The sequence below is a fragment of the Hypanus sabinus genome, chromosome 4, assembly GCF_030144855.1.
Source record: "Hypanus sabinus isolate sHypSab1 chromosome 4, sHypSab1.hap1, whole genome shotgun sequence".
Taxonomy (NCBI): domain Eukaryota; kingdom Metazoa; phylum Chordata; class Chondrichthyes; order Myliobatiformes; family Dasyatidae; genus Hypanus; species Hypanus sabinus.
Window position 1 is genome coordinate 143,969,532 of NC_082709.1, and position 22,997 is coordinate 143,992,528.

At 39.0% G+C, this 22,997-nt stretch overlaps 2 protein-coding genes across 3 annotated transcripts in view; one reads left to right on the forward strand and one right to left on the reverse strand.

The window, feature by feature from the left end:
• med14 (mediator complex subunit 14) overlaps positions 1 to 4,264 on the reverse strand; it is a 69,058-nt gene extending 64,794 nt beyond the window's left edge. Inside the window, exon 1 of the mRNA XM_059968259.1 lies at positions 3,871 to 4,264. Coding sequence (XP_059824242.1) covers positions 3,871 to 4,037 — 167 coding nt within the window. The 5' untranslated portion in view covers positions 4,038 to 4,264. The remainder of the gene's footprint in view (positions 1 to 3,870) is intronic.
• A 71-nt stretch (positions 4,265 to 4,335) lies between these two features.
• Positions 4,336 to 22,997, forward strand: part of usp9 (ubiquitin specific peptidase 9) — a 269,594-nt gene continuing 250,932 nt past the window's right edge. Inside the window, exon 1 of one of the 2 annotated variants that reach the window (XM_059968262.1) lies at positions 4,336 to 4,472. The gene's annotated coding sequence lies outside the window, so the exon portion shown is untranslated. The remainder of the gene's footprint in view (positions 4,473 to 22,997) is intronic. The other variant, XM_059968261.1, reaches the window with a different exon arrangement.

Below are 22,997 nucleotides of genomic sequence, written 5' to 3' on the forward strand. Positions count from 1 at the left end.
ATAAAGTCATACTTCTCTTTCATCTTGGAGCAGAAAAGCCGTGCTTGAATAAGGCATCTTCTTCATTCTCTTTTAATTTAAAATGGTAAGACTTTTTTTGAAAGAAGTCAAATGTAAAGACACAAAAACAGAAAATGCTGGAAACACTCAACAGAATCCTGGACATGAAACATTAACCATTTCTCTTTTCATGGAAGCTGCCTGACCTACTGAGTATTTTCAGCATTTTCTATTTTTATTTCAGCTACTTGATATCTGCATTTTTAAAAACATTTCATTTCATGAGACATCAAGTGCTGAAAACCTCAGACCTGTATTTGCTTTTAAACATAATTTAATAACAACGTTCATTGATGATATAATAGGAAATATCATTATATACTAAGATTATAAGATAGCGGTGAAGTCAGATGCAGTGGCTTCTATAGGGCCAACCAAAAGCAATATTGTCTTTTGCAAAATGTCTTTGTTATGATCGCAAGACCCTGCTGGGCATTAAGAACTTAATGTACTGCAGTTCTGCACCATCACTGAGTTTCTGGTTGGCAGAGAAACTGAGGAGCTGGACAGATCACACTGCTGCCTGCATCAAAGAGGCGATGGAGGAATTGATGCACGACGACAAGTGTGCAGTCTAAGAGCGAGTGATTGCCTTAGTTGCTTTTCTTGTGATCACAACACCTTGTTGGACATTGTTAATGTGGGTTGCTTCAAATCCTATTCACTGATTTATTGGCGGATGGCAGGAGAGCTGCTTTGCCTCAGTCAAGGCAAGGACTAGGCCTCGAGCCAGGGATTACGCCCAGGAGAAAAGCTTTGGAGTCAGTACACTTCACCAGAGTGCTGGGGGCAGTGTGGCGTGGAGACCAAGCTGGAGTCGGTGCTGTCCTCATTGTTTGCTCGGCAGACTGTTGCAACATTCATGGACTTAGTATCTTGCACTATACATTTTTCTGTGACTGTATTTTGCTGATATCTTATATGCGTTTACTATCTTCTGCGTGTTATATGTGTCTTGTACTGTGTTTCAAAACTTGGCTGCAGAGAAACGTTTCTTTTGACTGCATTCATGGGTATTCATGAATGGTTGAATGACAAACTCGAACTTGGAAAAGAATAATCACATACTATTATGGAATCCATACTGAAGTAAACTTAACCTGAATTACAGAGCACTGTGATTAACAAATAATACATTTTTCACTTCCCTTCACACCCCTATCCACCAATCTGTTTTGATTTGCAGAACAGAAACCACAGAGAGAAATATTGAAATTGTTGTTTGTTTAATGATTTAACTATCCATTCAGAACATGACAGATATTTTGTAACTGAGCACAAACTTGTTACAGAAGGCTGTTGATGTAACTATTAAACTAAAAGAAACAATTTTACCTCACTCAATTATCAAGCCCATTGATTTACCACACAGCATGAATCTACGTTGACAACATGGCCTATAACGTCTATGACGCTACATCATAAAATAAACCCCTTCCACTAATTCTGATAAGTTATATTTACAATTGTTTGTAATGTTGTACTGCATACTAATAATTAACCACAGCTATTAACAAAAGTAATGGAATAATTAATCATTTGTGTTGGGTGTCTAGAACAGCACATTAGATGAGGAGCACCAGAATTTGGGCCTTTGAAAAGATTACACAAAATAGATTAAGTTAGAGAGGATTATAATCAAGAGATATACCATGGACTGTGGAATAAGATAATTAATGCGCAAAACAGCCATTATTCAGGTTGGAAACGTCCCTAACTGCAGCTTCACAGGGAACAGATCTAAGTTTGCTTTTGATTTAACAAACTATGTTGATAAGATATAGATAAGTTTAATAAATAGAAAAGGTTCTCAATCTGATATTCTATCTGGCATGTGGAGTTAATCAAATCTGGTAAAAATAGAAAAGGAGTGCATTTTTTGAAGGGTCAGATGTCAAAAGGTGTTGGTGTTCAACTGAACCTGCATTTCCTTCATGAATGATTGAAAATTAACATGCAAGTACAGCATGTCGTTAGGCCATTATTGTTAGGGGATTTGAGTACACGCATAGAGACTTTTTGCTCTGATTATATACAACCCAGACTAGGCTACATTTTGAATATTGCAACGGGTTTGATCTTCCTACCGAAGTAAGGATATTTTTGCAATGGAGGTAAAGTACTGAAGATTCACCGAATTGATTCCTAGGATCATGAGTTTGCCCCAAAAGGATATAAATAAAGGATATTATTTAGGGCTTGACAGAATAAATGCAGAATCTTAAATATGAGAAAGTCTGCAGATACTGGAAATCCAAAGCAACACACACAAATGCTGGAGGAACTCTGCAGGTCAGGCAGCATCGGTGGAAATGAAAAGATTGCCAATATTTTGAGTTGAGACCTTTCTTCAGGACTTGAGTCTTGAACTGAAATGTCGACAATCCGAAATTCCCATGAATGCTGCCTGAGCTCCCCCAGCATTTTGTGTGTTTCTCTAAATGCAGAATTGATGTTTGCTCTGGTTTGAGTTTTGTAAAACAAAGGTTGATCATTCAATATAAGAGATGAGAAGAAATCTCACTGAGGATAGTGAATCTTTTCAATTCTCAATCTAAGAAGGCTGTAAAGACTCAGCTGCTAAGTATATTCAAGACAAAATATTAACAAAGATTGATCTTTGTACTCCACTAATTAAGAAAATGAGTATTATAAGTGTTTGTGCAGGAAAATAGATGTGAATGAATTATTAGCCGTGATCTTAATGTATGGCAGAGCTGAGGCAGAACCAATAAGCTCAATCTTGTTCCTTTTTAAAAAAATTTATGGTTCTTAGCATTGTTGCTTTGTGAGATTAACAGGAGAAGAAACTAGTGACAATGAGCATGAGGAGGAAATACTGAGAATTCACAAATCAAGACAACATATTTCTTGTGTCCTCAGAAATACCAGTGACCTTTGGGTAACAATAGTATACTCAAATAAGAAGCCTGGAGGAAAATGAGCATGAATCTCAGTGTTTGTTAAGGAATTAACCATATTCATATTATATTAACATCAGAATGTCTAGCTATCAGTACATAAGTTTTATAGTTGGCCAGTTAGGTGAGATAAAGCACACATTAAAAAAACATTATATAATGTACAAAATTATAATCGACTAAAACACTCTACCCACTTATTTTGATAGATTCCTTCAATCACCTAGGTAATTGCACACGCAGATGCACTAAGGCTCATCCCCGATACCAAAAGAAATAAATATCTTAATCATAAGCAGAAAGTTTTCTGGATCTGATAATGCAAGGTGAAAATGCGAATTTCATCTCTGGACCTCCACAACAACTGAGGAGGGATGCAAAATTCACTGGAGAATTTAACATGGCTATTGGCTTGCATAAAATCTGGGAAACAGCTAACTTATGTGGGATCATATCCTAAAAGGTAAAGTACAAGAGACAACGGAAACAGGTTTTAGAGATCTGCAACTAACGATGGCTAGTATGTGCATCTTTAATTTCCAATATTTTAAGAACTGTCATCTCATCGCCTTGAAAATCGGACGGTATGTTTTATGTCGCTTTGACCCTACAGTTAATTATGACATTATTTTAGAATTTAATTTGTGTTAAATAAACAGCTTAGAAATATAGTTGGATCTCTTGAGTTAGAGTAAACCGACTGATGTTACCAACAGTGCTCGACAGCACAACCTGGAACAAAAATAAACATAAACTGCATCTAAAAGTGGGCACGACTTATTTCCAAATTGAAATGATAATCAGATCAAATGATGAACAGTTGGCAGCAAGAACTAAGAGCAGGCTGAAGGAAGCGTGCCTGCCAGACGCGGCTACTCTTCGTACTTACAGGTCAGCCAGCACCGTAATTTCATGGTAGGTTCTCTGCAGAAGGAAATCGATCAACATGCTGAGGCGTACTCCAGGGTTGGCGGCCACAGCGGCGGCTGCTGCCGGCCCCGGGGTAGGGCCGCCCCCGGACACCAGCTGGGAACTCTCCACCTGAACCGGGGCCATTTTCCACTCGGAGCCCTGATCCCAACGCCCCCTCTCCAGACACGGCCGTCAAATCTGGTCCGTCACCGGCAGTCAGTGGATGGGTCGCTCTCGTTGTATGAGTACGGTCCACATTGATTTATTTTCCCTTCCCCAGTAGATTGGCTGGAATATTGTTGTTTCGCGCTCGTTAAACAGCAACAAATCCTACTGAACAGGGCCCGCCATATTGCCCCCGAATCGGGAAGTAAATGTGGGTGGTGACCCGGAAGGAAACTCGGGGGACACCCAGTAAACATTACAGTTGTTGATTTTCCTTTTCAGCAGCAGATGAGGAAGCTCTGCAGAAGATCTCTTACTGACTGGACAAGCTGAGTGTGTAAGGTTACTCGTGACAAGGATTTTTGATGTCAAAGCTAACCTGCAAAGAGGAGACTGTACTTTTTTATATCATTGGTATGCACTTTATATGTAATTTTTCATTCGAGGCTTTTCATTTAGGTGAGTAGAATTAAAAGCCAAATAATCCCAAACTAATAATACCCTAGGATTGTAAAACATTACCATTGCCAGGTTCTTCCCCCCACCACCACATCAATATAATTGGTAGCTTCACCATTGATTGGAGACTAAACTGGAGCAGCCAATTCGACGATCCGGGGAGCGATTCGCCTCTTGATACCAAGGCCTTTCCATCATCCAGGAGATAGATCAAAGATGTATTCATGGCTTGAACTTGCCATGGCTCCAAGCTATACACGTCTTATCGTAGGATACGCAGAATAGTTATTGTTTCAGTTTTATTTGAACCCTCTTTCTCAGCACTTTCCCCAGTATATTCACAGCTGGTTTTTGCCTTCTTAGAGAATTCGAATCTCATTTCTTTTTGCTGCCATTTTTCAACCTGTTCTCACCTTCATGTGGTCTATCTTTCTTATTTTGATCTCTCACTATTCTCCATCTCAAGGAGAGGGCAAGCACAAACTTGGCAACCTGTCTTGACCATACCTTCATCCTGCAACTGTCTTGATTATTAATTGCTCTGGTGGTGTGATTTTCCACACAAGAGCCTCTGAAATGGATAAAGAGTCTTCGATTTGAAATTTTAACTTTTTCTTTCCCTAGATGCTGTCTGGCCTGTTAAGTTTTTTTTCACACAGGAATTAGAATTGGTTTATTATGCTTCATGTGTTGAGATACAGTGGATATCTTGCATACTGTTCATAAGGACTGAATCATTACATAGTGAAATGTGTTATAACAAAGTAAAGTAATAGAAATACAGAATAAAGTGTAACTTCTACAGAGAAAGTGCAGTACAGATATACAATAAGGTGCAAGATTATAACAAAGTAAATTGTGAGGTCAAGAGTCCATCTGATCACACCAGAAAGCTGTTTAATAGTTTTATAACAATGTGGTAGAAACTGTCCTTGAGCCTGATGGTAGCTTCTGTATCCGGATTTTTGTATCTTCTGCCAAATGGTAGAGAGGGGAAGAGAGAATGTCCTGGTGGATAGTGTCTAAGGAAAACATTTCAGAAGCAAAGTTACTGATGCTGAAAATCTGAAATTAAGAACACTAAGTTATAATCCAGAACACGCTCATCTTGATATGTACAGTATGTTGTTTCTGGATCTGGTGTTGTTCCAAATATACATTCACCCCTTGTATTCAAATCTATCCAATATCTTTATCATGCTCCACCTACCCAGATTTACAACCTTTCATATCATCTGCACTTTTCTCTTATTCTGGATTCTGAATAACCAGTTTCAATCACCATTAGCAGCTGTGCCTTTACACATGTATGTTTTACACGATGGAATGTTCCATATAAACCTCCCTGTCAGTTTTTCATCCTTTGGTCATAATATCTCTTTAGAGAACTGCATCAAATTTTCCAGATAATACTTCTTTGAAAGACTTAGGCTGTTTAATAATTTGAAAGGCATTACTGCTAAACTGCTAAGATTTGTGTATGGGGAATAGTTTCATTGTTGAGAGTGATACAGCACAATTAAAAATATTCTATAATATTTTGAATAATAAGTGCCAGAAAAATAGAACAAATGCAAGGTACCTCTGTCAGGGTCTTAGAGACATTGTGAATGGTCTCTGGAAATACCACATGTTGACATTTAAACCTTGGATAAAGTTCAAGCAAATTGAATTTAACTGGACATATATAATTGATTAAGAATGACAAGCAAACACTACTTATTTTGTGTAGAACAATACCTGCTTCAAGTGCCTGTGGAAAGATAAATATAGAAACTTTATAATTTCCATAGAGAGTGAGAGTAGGTGATGATAGGTTGCTCACATACTTGGTGTATTTACTGTTTCTGGATTTTCTTAGTTTGTTAAATAGTTTTATTAACTGTTCAACCACTTTTATAAGAATTATCAGATGTTTTGCCTCAGTCAACAAAAATGAGCTGGATACCAATAGTCTTTGATTTGCATATCTGGTATTTACTAGGTTTTTTTTCGTTTTTATGAATTGTTTGTGGCTGATCAATGTAATTTAAAAATAACAGTGAGCTAACTGTATTCATAAAACTAACTGAATTTGTAAATTTCAGTAGTTATTTGGAGTAACAATCAAAACCACCATTGTTATGTTTATAATCAGAATCTGGTTTATTATCACTGACATATGCTGTGAAATCTGTTGCTTTGCAGCATCAGGACAGTGCAAGACATGAAAATTGCTAAAAGTTACTAAACTAAATAATGCAAAAGAGCAATAACAAGGTAGTGTTCGTGGATCATTCAGAAATCTGATGGCTTAGGGGAAGAAGTTGTTCCATAAACGATGAGTGTGGGTCTTCAGGCTCCTGTATCCCCTTCATGGTAATAATGAGAGGAGGCTATTTACTGGATGGAGTGTGTCCTTAATGATGGATATTGTCTTCTCGAGGCACTGCCTCAAGAAGATGTTCTTATTAGTGGGGAGGGTTGTGCCTGTGATGGAGCCTTTTTGAGGAAATGTCAAAGTAAACAAGAATCAGTGCCAGAGTATGTTTCAAGCCGTTGAATAAACAGCAGATTGATCAGGTGAAATTACTGCATTTAATTGTTAATAGTAATTGAAAAATAAACTTAATACAAAGTTAGGATTGTAATTTAACAGCATTTATTCAAAGTTAAGGTTTATCCTCCTGCAATGCTACTCAAGCTCTGACCCAGAAAGGAAATAAGGTAATATAAACAATCTATCAGACCTACATATTGTAATTTGGTTTTGTTACAAATTTTATTGTTTCTATTTTTATTCCTTTTTGGTGATTTAATTTCTCCTTACCTTTTTCTCTTTCTGTATCTGATTTTATTTCACTCAATTTCCTCTACAGTTGTCAATCTGATTCTTTTCTTAATGCTTAACTTTCATTGCTGCTGTGATTCACTTGAGAACCCGTTGACTCCATTTGTATGGGGGGGGGGGGGGTAACAATTTTGTTTAAGCTAAGCAGCAAAAACCTGGTGTGGCATATTGTGAGATCATCCACTCCATCCTGTTTTGCAGTTGCTAAATTATGCACTGAAACAAAGTGAGCTTATGATTCTCCAGATACTGCTCCTGTGCTTACTAATTTAAAATTATTATGTAGGGGTACATTGAAAGCAAGGGATTGGTACCAAAGATTACATGGCTAAGCTTGTAAAGATAAGATCAGCCAAAAAAAAAATCACAATCCCTAGAATAGGACAGAAGAAGCTATCACATTTTAACAGAACCCTTACAAATGAAAACTAAAACAAGCATTAAATAAACACATGAACGGACTTTCAAAGTATTAACTATCCACAGATTTAGACAGATTTAATATAGACAATAAACTATCAAAAAGGTGAATGAAACCAAACAACTTTTGTCAAAATGCAGAGGGTATTGGCAAGTGAGGAAAACCAACTACACCAAATAAATATAAAGCCTGCAATAACTGACTGTCCATTAATAACATATCAAAAAACAATGCATCTGCACTGCAGCCCACACTAATATTATACAGCAACAAATATGTTCCAACCAATATGACCTTCCCAACATAGTTCAGGAAAACTGCTCTCCCTGAGGTGTGCCTCGGGGATCTGTACTGGGTCCAATGTTGTTTGTCATATACATTAATGATCTGGATGATGGGGTGGTAAATTGGATGAGTAAGTATGCAGATGATACTAAGATAGGTGGCATTGTGGATAATGAAGTAGGTTTTCAAAGCTTGCAGAGAGATTTAGGCCAGTTAGAAGAGTGGGCTGAAAGATGGCAGATGGAGTTTAATGCTGATAAGTGTGAAGTGCTACATTTTGGTAGGACTAATCAAAATACGACATACATAGTAAATGGTAGGGCATTGAAGAATGCAGTAGAACAGAGTGATCTAGGAATAATGGTGCATAGTTCCCTGAAGGTGGAATCTCATGTGGATAGGGTGGTGAAAAAAAGCTTTTGGTATGCTGGCCTTTATAAATCACAGCATTGAGTATAGGAGTTGGGATATAATGTTAAAATTGTACAAGGCATTGGTAAGGTCAAATTTGGAGTATTGTGTGCAGTTCTGGTCATCAAATTATAGGAAAGATGTCAACAAAATAGAGAGAGTACAGAGAAGATTTACTAGAATGTTACCTGGGTTTCAGCACCTATGTTACAGAGAAAGGTTGAACAAGTTAGGTCTTTATTCTTTGGAGTGTAGAAGGTTGAGGGGGGACTTGACAGAGGTATTTAAAATTATGAGTGGGATAGATAGAGATGACGTGGATAGGCTTTTTCCATCGAGAGTAGGGGAGATTCAAACAAGAGGACATGAGCTGAGAGTTAAGGGGCAAAAGTTTAGGGGTAACATGGGGGGAGCTTCTTAGAGAGTGGTAGCTGTGTGGAACAAGCTTCCAGTAGAAGTGGTAGAGGCAGGTTCGATATTATCAGTTAAAGTAACATAGGAAAGGTATATGGACGGGAAAGGACTGGAGGGTTATGGGCTGAGTGCAGATTGGTGGGACTAGGTGAGACTAAGTGTTCGCACGGACTAGAAGGGCCGAGATGGCCTGTTTCCGTGCTGTAATTGTTATATGGTTATATGGTTAATATGTGGGAAAAGTGACACGACCCATCTCTAAGTGCATAAGTCACACCACAATTGCCCCCACCCCCTTTAGCAGAAGATTGCCATTTGCTAGACAATCACCTATCAATATTTTGCTCAATCAAATGCCAACCCCTCTCTTAAACAACATCATCACCAACTGGAAAAATACCACAAGTGAACATAAAAGAAGAAACTCCTCTCCAAATGTGTGCGAATGACAACACTTTCTGTAATCAAAGTTATTTTTTCAGATGCATCCCTTTTCAATGGCAAGAAGGGGAAAAAAGAACAATGTAGGAAATTATGATTAGTGGGAACTCTTGCAACTGCCAAATCAATGGCAAGGTCAATTTTTACCACCATTTAGTAAGGATGAAGAGATCCTGCCACACTGTGTTTCATAGTTGGCTCCACCAAGAACAGTTTTGGCCTTCGTCCTCTCTGTAAACAGCAATTCATCATTTATAAAAACAAAAAGAACTTAATGCCTTTTCTAACCATAAAATAGAAACAACTTAGTACAAACTCTAACTTGATGTGAAACCAACCTGCGTGATGCTCTCAAACCAAGAGGAAAAAGCACTGAAGGCAGAAATGGATTAATGCTTCCACCTATGGACACAGAATTAGAAATGGTTTAGCTCCTCTTACGGTTAAGGAAATTTAATCTTTCCCTATCCATAATTTCAAACTAAATCCACCCTGATTTCCTTTCTGCTTGTCTTTTACTTCCTTTACACTTTTCTGTGGCTACTTCCCTACAGTCTATTCTCTCATTGCTTTGCCATATTTGCCCATTAAGGATAATTGAAAGTTGACCTAATGCTGATGCCCTTCTGCTACCCTTTGTTGTTTGTACTTTATCACCCACTCTTACTGATCAATTCTCGACTATTTATGGACATGTGCATTGCCTTTCTCAGCTTCCTCTGCCATTCCACCAATGAGAGAAATTCAGTTAGATTTAGTGCTGGGAGGAAAAAACACTGTCATTGGATCTAAAGCAGTTGTAACTGGAAACATCAGAAGTGCAGAGGGACTTAGGAATCCTCGTGCAAGACTCCCAAAAGGTTAATTTTCAGGTTGAGTCTGTGGGAAAGAAGCCAAATTCAAAGTTGGCATTTATTTCAAGGGGAATAGAATATAAAAAGCAAGGAGATAATGCTGAAGCTTTATAAGACACTAGTCAGGCTGCACTTGGAGCATTGTCAACAGTTTTGGGCACCATATCTCAGAAAGGTTGTGTTGTCATTGGAGAGAGTTGAGAGGAGGTTCATGAGGATGATTCTGGGAATGAAAGGGTTATCGTATGAGGAGCATTTGGCAGCTTTGAACCTGTACTCACTGGAATTTAGAAGAATGCAGGGGACTCTCATTGAAACCTACCAAATATTGAATGAACTAGATAGGGTGGATGTGGAGAGGATGTTTCCTATGGTAGGGCTATCCAGATCAGAGGGCATAGCCTCAAAATTGAGGGGAAACCCTTGAGAACAGAGGTAAGGAGGAATTGTTTTAGCTAGAGAGTATTGAATTTGTGGGATGCTCTTACACAGACTGCAGTGGAGGTCAAGTCCGTGGGTATATTTAAGGTGGAAGTTGAAAGTTTCCTGATTGGTTGGGGTACCAAAGGATATGGCGAGAAGGCAGGTGTGTGGGATCCAGGATCAGCCATGATGGAATGGCAGAGCAGGCTCGATGGGCTGAATGGCCTAATTCTGCTCCTATGTCTTATGGTCTTATGGAAATAACAGAGCTACTAGCTGAAGTTGTAAACCTAACAAGTGCTCTTCTTCAAAATTGCTTGAGGTATCATTGGAATGTTGCAGCTGGACAGAATGAGAATTGGATGGGGAAATAAAGTCAGAGGTAACTAAAACAGTCTAGGCTAATATTTGTGGACTGAATTGATGCATTCTGCTAACTTGTTGCCAGTTTTGTAGTTTAGCCAAACGGAATGTGCATTATGAGGAGGAAATGCAACAAAATAAATTAAAAATAGATCACTTGTTTCACTTGGAAAAGAGTTCAAGTCCTGGATAGTGAGAATGAAAGATGTAAATGGACAGATATTGTATGTCTGAGGAACAGAATGATCCACGTCCTGGACAGTGAGACACTGACAATAGAGAAGGTGAACTGGTAGAAAGATAGCATAGGAAGGGGAAGGGCTGTAGATGGAGAGGTGAATCAGGGTGTGTCAAAATTAGTGTATCTTAAGAATACAGACCCAAGTGGTCTGGACCTACATTTGATCAACAGAACTCATGTATAACATTTAATAACCTAAATATTCTTATTTGCAGCAAAAGCTATTCATTCATCATTGAGCTGATTTCTCATTCTTTTGTGTCAGTCCTTTTGTGGTCTCATTCCTCTATCTCAATAACCCAATACGTTCTAAAAAATTCCACTCTCGTCCTCATTTTCCAGCCATATATTCAGCAGAGTCACACACGGGATGAAAAAATGTGTGAAATATTTGACATTCTCAAGTAATTTTCTGGACTTAAGTGTCTGAAATAGCTTCAAGTACTAGAGTAAGTCATTAGATAATGAATTAGATTTATCCAAATTTCTTTACTTTATTTAAAATGTTACAGCATACTATCTGACCAGTTGACTGTATCCAACATTTTCTGTTTTTGTTGTAGCTTAAAATGTTTTATGGCTTTTGTGTGACTTGCTGAGAACTTTGCTTCATAACCTCTTACCAGCATTTATTGCAAAAATTGAACTTTAAACTAAGCAGACTGTAAAGGTATTTTCATTCTACTTCAGACAAGTACAGAGCATTTCCCCAAAAAGTTTTAAGGCAGGGCTTTGCAAATTTTTGGGCATTGTCCTAGATAGGGCTAGTTGCAACAACTAGGATCATGATCTGTGTAGTCCCTCATGTTACTTCAGTCACCAATCTTGTCATCCCCATCCACCATTGAAAACTATTTCCTTATCTACTCGCCATGCTGTCATACCACCTCCTTCTCCAAAGACTGTCTCTACCCCACTTTCCACTCCCATTTCTTTGGCTGCCCATGCAGAACTGAGACTTACTTGTCTTACTCTGTTAGATGTCAAACGATGGCATTCACTGTGATCTAATCAGCAGTAAGTGTCCTCAGGAAGGAAGAGAGGAGAGGGAGGTAGTGATGGGGTGTGGGGGAAAGATGTAAGAGAGAAAGCCTACCTACTTGCTAGAAGGTTTTGACATTGTTGGCTGCATCTCCATAAAAATATCTATTTCAATGGAATACATACATCTGGTTCCACTCATTTGATCAAGTCAGAAAATAATTGGAAACACAGCAGTTCAGGCAGCATATGGAGAAGGAAACAGAAATGGCATTTCAGATTGAACAGGGAGGTCTTTGATCCAAAATGTTAACTTGTTTCTCTTTCCATAGACCTGCTGAGGGTTTGTAGGATCTTCTATTTTAACTTCAATTGTCAGCATGTTTTCCTTAAACAATTTCTTTTTATCTAAAATCCTTGGATATTTATTTATTTATCAAATTGTACATTGAGCATCACCAACAATGTCTTCTCTTCTGTGTCCATGCTACTGTGCTGAATATTGTTTGAAAATCCATTCCTGGACCCACCTGAGTTATCATCTGAATATAAATTACCCTTTGCAACATCAGCCTCCCAATTGTTAGTGCTTCTCCAGCATAGAATAGCAGATCAAATAGAACAGGCACCAGTATTGGGAATACCAATGTTGCTGGGCTGGATTATCCAACACAAAATCAAAATGCCACACACTACTTCGTCACAGTGACAATATTCACCATTAGCAATGATTACTGAGCCTGACAAACTTTTAACTGAATTGGCAGCTAATGCTATGACTGATTCAGTGTTGACAGTCATTCTGGCCCTCCAGTGTGTGATGATGTAACTTCTTTCATTTTACATAGAAAATGTCAATCACTGTTTGACATAGAAATAATCATAATATTTTCAGCAATATCCTACATTGGATTGGGTCTCTGAGCCACTACCCACCTCAAGAAAGGATAGCTGAGAAGTGTCACCAGTGTTTTCATAACAATTATTTGTTGAGGATTATTTTTAAATAGTTTATATAATATTAGAGTCAGATTCTGTTTTCATTTCTGTCCACGTTCTTTCTTCCGTGAATTGCAGGGGCTGACTGTCAATGCAATGCTCAGAGATTCTTGCTTCCAATGACAGAGTGAAGATTCTTCTTCACTTGTGAGTAAGCAGTTGAAAGGTCACCAGTTTGGTGATGGGCAAACCATCCCATTGACTTAATCACTTATCATTCAGAAACAACAGCATGCTTAACTGCCAGTTGAGAAGTCAAACAATCTGACCCTTTGTTTTCAATTGCCACCACAAGATCCATTCCAGAACAATTGATTCTGTTACATTTCCCTGGGATCTACTTGAAATTGAAGTTGACTGATCAAGATTTTATCAGAATTCTAAGACCTCAATTACATTTGTTCCTCTTAAATTCCCCAGTGCGGCACCTGCCATTATTTACCTGCTGCTGAAACGTCCCTGCCTTTGATACCTCTCGATATGACTTTTCCAATGTTGACCTCTTACTCTGCCCACTGTAAACTTGAGATAATACCAAATTCTTCTGCCTATATTCTAACTTGCATCAAGTCTGTTCACTGTTGCCCTGTACTTGCTGACCTTTATTTGCATCAGGATAAACAGCCTGGACTGTAAATATCTTGGACTTTATTAGTGCTAAAGGTCATCTTGGCTGTGCTTGCTGTTCTGAAAAAAAACTGTCCAATCTGTTGTGAATCTCCATTGATCTTCCTGAATTTAATCAGCTTTCAGCTGTCTCTGATTTGACTATTTCCACCCTTCTACCTCTTTTATAACAAGTGTGTTTGACAAAGCTATTGTCATCTATCTTTTCACATGGCTTGGTGATGATAAATTTTGTATGACTTTCCTGCCTTAGTAACTTTTACAATACTGCGGCATCCACGCACTTGGTCGAAGTCTCTGTTCTAATCTTGCCTTTTTCTGAGACTAATTCCAGTTAATCATTTCAATGTTAATTGTCAAAATAAATGAGGTTTAAAATGCCAAAGTAGTATCCATATATGCTAAGTTTCAACTAAATGCTGTCTTCTTGTGCAGACCCTGCTGCTGAGGAAGACAAGCTTCTGTTCTTGTTCTACACTCTTTGAAGTGACTTAAGAGTCCTAAGCAGGACTCTTAGGTACTGTGACAAGTTTTAGCAATAGGTGGGTTAGTGGGTGAATTCAGATGTTAGAACCATAGAACATTACAGCTCAGAAATAGGCCCTTTTGGCCTATTTTGGCCCTTCTTGGCTGTGCCGAACCATTTTTCTGCCTAGTCCCACCGAATTGCACCTGGGCCATGTCCCTCCATACCCCTCTCATCCATGTACCTGTCCAAGTTTTTCTTAGATGTTAAAAGTGAGCCTGCATTCACCACTTCAACTGGCAGCTCATTCCACACTCCCACCACTCTCTGTGTGAAAAAGCCCCCCTAATGTTCCCTTTAAACTTTTCCCTTTTCACCCTTAACCCATGTCCTCTGGTTTTTTTCTCCCCAAGCCTCAATGGAAAAGGCCTGCTTGCATTCACTCTATCTATACCCATCATAATTTTATACACCTCTATTAAATCTTCCCTCATTCTTCTACGCTGAAGGGAATAAAGTCCTAACCTATTCAACCTTTCTCTGTAACTCAGTTTCTCAAGTCCCAGCAACATCCTTGTAAACCTTCTCTGCACTCTTTCAACCTTATTAATATCCTTCCTGTAATTAAGTGACCAAAACTGCACACAATACTCCAAATTCGGTCTCACCAATGTCTTATACAACCTCACCATTACGTTCTAACTCTTATACTCAATACTTTGATTTATAAAAGCCAATGTGCCAAAAGCTCTCTTTACAACCCTATCTTCCTGCGATGCCACTTTTAGGGAATTCTGTATCTGTGTATTCCAGATCCCTCTGTTCGTTCTACTGCACTCCTCAGTGTCCTACCATTTACCTTGTATGTTCTACCTTGATTTATCCTTCCAAAGTGCAATATCTCACACTTGTCTGCATTAAACTCCCATCTGCCATTTTTCAGCCCATTTTTCCAGTTGGTCCAAATCCCTCTGCAAGTTTTGAAAACCTTACTCACTGTCAACGACACCTCCAATCTTTGTATCATCAGCAAATTTGCTGATCCAATTTACCATATTATCATCCAGATCATTGATATAGATGACAAATAACAATGGACCCAGCACTGATTCCTGTGGCACACCACTAGACACAGGCCTCCACTCAGAGAAGCAATCCTCCACTACCACTCCCTGGCTTCTCCCATTGATCCAATGTTTAATCCAATTTACTGCCTCTCCATGTATGATTGAATCTTCCTAACTAACCTTCCATGCGGGACCTTGTCAAAGGCCTTACTGAAGTCCATGTTAACAACATCCACTGCCTTCCCTTCATCCACTTTCCTGGTAACCTCCTCAAAAAACTCTAATAGATTTGTTAAACATGACCTACCACACACAAAGCTATGTTGACTTTCCCAATAAGTCCAAGTCTATCCAAATACTTGCAGGTCCTTTCTCTTAGTACTCCTTCCAATAATTTACCTACTACTGACGTCAAACTTACCAGCCTATAATTTCCCGGATTACTTTTAGAGCCTTTTTTAAACAATGGAACAACTTTAGCTATCCTCCAATTCTCTGGCACCTCACCCATGGATACCAACATTTTTAATATATCTGCCAAGGCCCCTGCAATTTCAACACTAGTCTTCTTCGAGATTGGGGGAAATGTTCTGTCAGGTCCTGGGGATTTATCTACTCTGATTTGCCTCAAGACAGCAAGCACCTCCTCCTCTTTAATCTGTATAGGTTCCATGACCTCACTACATGTTTGCCTGATTTCCATAGACTCCTTGCCAGTTTCCTTAGTAAATACAGATGCAAAAAACCGATTTAAGATCTCCCCAATTTCCTTTGGTTCCATACATAGCCAACCACTCTGATCTTCAGGAGGACCAACTTTATCCCTTACTATCCTTTTGCGCTTAATATACCTGTAGAAGCTCTTAGGATTATCCTTCACCTTGACTGCCAAAGCAACCTCATGTCTTCTTTTAGCCCTCCTGATTTCTTTCTTCAGTATTTTCTTGCAATTTTATACTCCTCAAGCACCTTATTTGCTCCTTGTTGCCTATACCTGTCATACATCTGTCTTCTTTATCAGATTTCCAATATCCCTCGAAAACCAAGGTTCCTTATTCTTATTTACTTTGCCTTTAATCCTGACAGGAACATACAAACTCTGCACTCTTAAAATTTCTCCTTTGAAGGCCTCCCACTTACCAATCACATCTTTGCCAGAGAACAACCTGTCCCAATCCACGCTGTTTAGATCCTTTCTCATTTCTTCAAGTTTGGCCTTTTTCCAGTTTAGTACTTCAACCCAAGGAACAGATCTATCTTTATCCATGATCAAGTTGAAATAATGGTGTTAAGGTCACTGGAACCAAAGTGTTCCCCTACACACACTTCCAACACCTGTCCTAATTGGTTTCCTAATAGGAGATTTAATATTGCATCCTCTCTAGTTGGTACCTCTATATATTGATTTAGAAAACTTTCCTGAACATATTTTACAAACTCTAACCCATCTAGACCTTCAACAGTGTGGGAGTCCCAATCAATATGTGGAAAATTAAAATTCCCTACTATCACAACTTTGTTTCCTGCCATTGTCTGCTTTCTCTCTGCAGATTTGCTCCTCTAATTCTCACTGACCATTGAGTGGTCTATAATACAACCCCATTAATGTGGTCATATCTTTCCTGTTTCTCAGCTCCACCCATATGGCCTTGGTAGATAAGCCCTCTAATCTGTCCTGCCTGAGCACTGCTGTAACATTTTCCCTGACTGGCAAAACCATCCACCCCCCCCCCCCCCCCCACCCTTCATCCCTCTGCCTCTATCACGTCTGAAATAGCGGAACCCTGGAACATTAAGCTGCCAGTCCTGCCCCTCCTGTAGCCAAGTTTCACCAATAGCTATAATGTCATAATTCCATGGATCAATCCACGCCCTCAGCTTGTCTGCCTTACCCAAAATACTCCTTGCATTGAAATAGACACACCTTAGAAGATTATTACCACCACACACAACCCTTCTATTTCTGACTTTGCATGGACTTTTAACATTTACTTTCACCACCCCTCCACTATCTACTCTGGCACCCTGGTTCCCATCCCCCTGAAAATCTAGTTTAAACCCTCCTGAATAGCACTAGCAAACCTCCCTACAAGGATATTGGTCCCCCTGTAGTTCAGGTGTAACCCATCTCTCTTGTGCAGGTCCCACCTGCCCCAGAAGAGGTCCCAATGATCCAGAAATCTGAAACCCTGCCCCCCTATACCAGTTCCTCAGCCTGACCTAAGTCCTAACGAAGGGTCTTGGCCCTAAGCATTGACTGCTCATTTCCACGGATGCTGCCCGACCTGCTGAGTTCCTCCAGCGTGTTTGTACGTGTTGAGTTGACCACAGCATTTGCAGTGTACTTTGTGTTAACTACTATCTATAACTCCTTATTCTCCTGAATGATCCGGAGGTCATCCAGCTCCTGCTCCAGTTCTCTAATGTGGTTTGTTAAGAGCTGCAGCTGGATGCACCTCTTGCAGGTGTCGTTGTCAGGGACACCAGAGGTCTCCCTGACTTCCCACATCCTGCAAGAGGAGCATTCCAACCTCCTGCCTGGCATTCTCTCTAAACTTACTAGTTAAATGTTGTGCACTATTTCTGCTTGTGTATGGCATCTGCAAAAAAGGGATCATCAAGGAAAGTTTAAAATTCTCTTTGAAGTATATTTTCTGTCCTGGGAATATTCTGCTGTTTTGGAGTTTGGAGGAAAAAAGTGTGGCGTGTGCACAGTGAGAGTCACCCATTGGTATTGGTTGAACATGATCAGAGCCTCATATCTGGGAATGTTGGTTTGAGAGAACACTGACATCAGTTCATCTTTTCATCATTATCTTTTGAGGATTTTGTTGAGATAGTGGTATGAAGTGCCTTCTGTAGGTTTCTTTTGTTGAAAACATACAAGTGAGTAGGGTCTCTACTGCTGAGTAGACCATGAGATGACTTTTATACAAGGAAGGCTCTGTTACTTTGGGCACCAGCTCTCAATTTTTAAGTTTCTGTAATATGTCATTTGTTTTTAACTAATAAAATGGCTTCCGTTCATAATCAGATGGTGCCGGATAAAGAATGCAAGACTCAATGTATAGTGTACTTGATGGTTTTGTTAAATATTGTTTCATGAGAGGTATTTTTCTGCATGTAAAGTAATGGTAATATTATCACCCCCTCAAAACTAATCAATAAGCATCATATCCTAGGCCTCAATACCTTCTTGTGCAACTGGATGTTCGGAGTCAGTTTGGATTGACAACAACATTTCCCCCTCAATCTCCCTTAGCACAGGTGTACCTCAAGACCATGTGCTTAGCTGCCTGCTTTACTCACTTTAAACTTATGACTGTGAGGCTTAGCACACGCCAATGACTTATTTAAGTTTGCCAGTGACACCACTTCCACTGGCCAAATCAACAAATTATTGGGAGATTGAAAAACTGGCTAAATGGTTCCATAGCAGCAACCTCCCACTCAATGTCAAAGGAGCTGATTATTGATGTCCATGAGCTAGTCCTTATTGGTGTAAATCAGAAGTGGAGAGGGTCAGCAACTTTAAATTCCTGTTTTATTATTTCAAGGGATCCGTTTTGGGTCTAGTACGTAAGTACCAATACAAAGATAGCATATCAGCTCCTCCATCTAGAAGATTCAGCATGTCTTCTAAAACTTTGACTAACTTCTATAGAAGTGTGGTGGAGAGTATATTGTGTGGTTGCATCACTTCCTGATATGGAATCACTATTGCCCTAGTGGGGAAAAGCCAACAAACAAGGGTATGACCCAGTCCATCACAGTTAAAACCCTCCTCATCAATGAGCACATCTATACTAAATGCTGTCACAGGAAAGCAGCATCCATCATTAAGGATCCCCACCATCCAGCCTATGCCCTCTTCTTGATGTTGCCATTAGAAAGAAGGCAGAGGAGCCTCAGGACTCACACCACCAGGTTCAGGAACAGTTATTACCTCTCAACCATCAGGCTCTTTAACAATAGAGGATAACTTCACTCGCCCCTTTACAGAACTGTTCCCACAGCCTATGGACTTAAGTTCAAAGACTCTTCATCTCGTGTTCTTGATATATATTGCTTACTTATTTATTGTTTTTTTCCTTTTTCTGGTATTTCCATAGCTGTCTTTGCACATTGGTTGTTGTCCATTCTGTTGGGTGCAGTCTTTCAGTCTATTGTGTCTCTTGTATTTATTGTGATGGCCCACAAGAAAATAAATCAGTGTTTTATATGGTGACATATATGTACTTAGAGAATAAATTTACTTTGAACCAGTCCCTCCTTAACTTTTATATCATTAAATCTAACTAAATGAATTGCATGGTTCTCATGAGCTAACAAAAATGTATATCAAGTGTAAATGAATGGGTATATCAGGATGCAAATCTGCTTAGTGTCCGTCTTTTTTAAATTTTAGGAAGTGAGTTTAATTTTCATATTTTCCTCTAATTGACTGATTCCCAGCTATTGTATTAAAAGATTTATTCAATTGTTTCCCCAAACACAAAACTAAGGAAAATGTGAGTATCCAATATTTTCCTTACAAAACATGGTATGTATATACAGTGGATTCAGGTTAATTGTGGCAGTCGCTTATTTGGAACAATTCTTAAATTCATTGAGAAAATGATTTACTTCATTTATTTGGGACACTCTACCACTGAATTGGGACAGGAGCCTGTTGCCAAAGTTTCTAATTAGCACCTGTCACCGACACTGGACCCTTTACAATTTGCCTACCGACGGAACCAGTCTACAGATGACACCATCGCTATAGCAATACACGCAGTCCTCACTCACCTGGAGAAGAGGGATGCATACTTTAGAATACTGTTCCTGGAATAGAGTTCAGCTTTGAACACCATAATTCCCTCCAGGTTTGACAGGAAGCTCAGAGATCTCTGCCTGCACCCTGCCTTGTGTAGCTAGATCCTAGAATACTATCAGATCACTGTCAGGTAGTAAGGATGGGCTCCCTCACCTCTGTCCCTCTGACCCTTAACACAGGTGCCCCCTCCCCCATGGTTGTGTCCTGAGTCCTCTCCTCTACTTTCTTTACACCCACGACTGTGCTGACACACAGTTCCAATCTGCTGATCAAATTTGCAGATGACATGACATTGATCGGCCTTATTTCTAGCAGTGACGAGACAACATCTCCTCTGTAGGCTAACACCCTGACATAGTGGTGCCAATATAACAACCTCTCCCTCAATGTCCAAAAAACAAAAGAGACTGTTTGTGGACTACAGGAGGAACAGAGACAGGCTCGTCCCTATCGACATCAATGGGTCTGCATTTGAGAGGGTGAGTAGTTTCAAGTTCCTCAGAATACACATCACCGAAGATCTCACCTTGTCTGTACATGCTGGCCATGTGGCAAAAAAAAGTACAACAGCATCTCTTCCACCTCAGGCGACTGAAGAAATTCGGCATGAGCCCCCAAATCCTCAAGACTTTCTGCAGGGGCACCATTGAGAGCATCCTGACTGGCTGTATCACTGTCTGGTACGGGAACTGCTCCAACTTTGATCACTGAGCACTGCAGAGAGTGGCATGGACAGCTCAGTGTAACTCTGGATGTGAACTTTCCTCCATTGAGGACATTTACAACAGCAAGTGCATAAAGAAGGCCTGGAAGATCATCCGGAACACCAGTCACCCCAACCATGAACAGTTCCATCTGCTTCCATCTGGCAAACAGTACTGCAGCATTAAAGCCAGGACCAACAGGCTACAGGACAGCTTCTTTCTTAAATTCACATGTCTGTACATTGCAATGGAGTCATAACCCAAAGATTTTTACTCCCTTACGTTGTGGGACGAATGTAAGATTGAAATAAATTCAGAATTCACGTGCACTTGTGGCTGTTAGACAGTACACTGTGCTCAGAGTGAACAGTTTTAAAATGTCAGTTGTGTGTGTTTATGTTCAAAAATCAGTGATTTTTGTCACTACTAGTTAAGAAGAAATAAGTCAGTAAGACAATTCAGAACTGTTGTTTCCAGCCTTCAGACATGCAGATGCATGAAACAGCCAGGAGTGAAAATGAAAAATTTTCACTACTTAAGCAAGTCAGGAACAATGAAGAATCAGAATCATGTTTATTATCACCAGTATCAACAATCATTGTTAATATTACAGTGAAAATTAAGATTTGAAATATGCAACAGTTTCTGAAAGCAATGGTCACATGTACTTGTGTGGCTATTGGGCACTACACCGTGCTTAGAATGAACAGTTTTTAAATAGCATCACTTGTGTTATGTTATTCATTTGGGCTGACCAACGCCAAATTAAAAAGCAGTGATTTTTTTACTTCATGCAGGAAGGCCGTCTATTATCTGCTCTGATGTTGTTCATCTACAGTCAATCAAAAAAAAAATACAGCAACATACACTTTTTGAATTCATCCATCAATAACTATAAGAACTAATACAGTTTTATGGTACTGTAATAATACTGGTAGTGTTCTAATTTGTTCTGTATTTCATTTAAATACATAATTTGTTACTCAGTAAAAATTAGTTTGTCTTTGTTATACCTTTTTAACTATTTCCATGAAACTTTAGCTAATTGGGGCTGCCACTTAATTGCACCAAAATATACTGGTCCTGATATCTCAATTAACCAGAATCCACTGTATTTCATTTAAATATTTCAGATAATACAATCAATCACTACCGATGATCCAGAAGATGAAATAATCAAGGATCCTGGTATCTCAAACATTTGGACTACACATCAGTTTACAAGTTCTAAATGAAACAGCAACAAAATTAAAATAGTTTAATGCAATGATACTATGAGGCATAGATTTTTAAATATGTCCTTTGGGTATGAGTTTCAATGACTGTAAAAACAAATAACACTGAAAACGTTTTCAGGCTTGGTTCTGGCCATCAGATTTTCAAATGACAATTTTACAAACCTGTTGAGGAAAATCTGGAGAAGGTGAAGAGGGAAAAAATAAACAAAATAAGAACATAAAAATGGATGTCAGAGTGAGCCAATTAGCTCTTCTTCCTTAAACATGGTCAGTGCCAGAAGGCATACCTCATACCCCAGTATTAACCCCTTGTCACTCTTTTGATAGCTACCTTGAAGCCTCTCCAAATCTTTCTCACAACTCAGCTTTATTTCATCAATAAACTTCAATATATTGCCCTTGATCCCCTTAATCACCTTGAATTGTGAACATCTGAAACTCCTGGTCTAATTACAGCATTTCAAACTGAAAATGACCCATTAATTAATTAACATCCCTGCTCTTTATTTTGTGTACAGTATTAACTATCCTCATTAGTATTTTAGGCTCAATACTGAACTTGGATTTTGTTTCATAATTTCTATTGAGGCACTTTATTGAAGGCTTTCTGAAGTGCAACTACTCCACATCAACAGGCTTCCCTTAAATATTCTGTCAGTTTTAAAGTCAATTCGAAGTAAATTTATTGTTAAAGCCATATATGTCACCATATAATACCCCAAAATTCATTTTCTTGCAGGCATTCATAGAACACCTAGAATACATAGAATACATAATAGATTCAGTAAAAAAAACTACACACAAAGACTGACAATGTCAAAAAAATTTAAACAGATTGCCAAACATGATTTATTTTTCATGCATCCATGCCAACTATTCAATTCCAATATTACTCA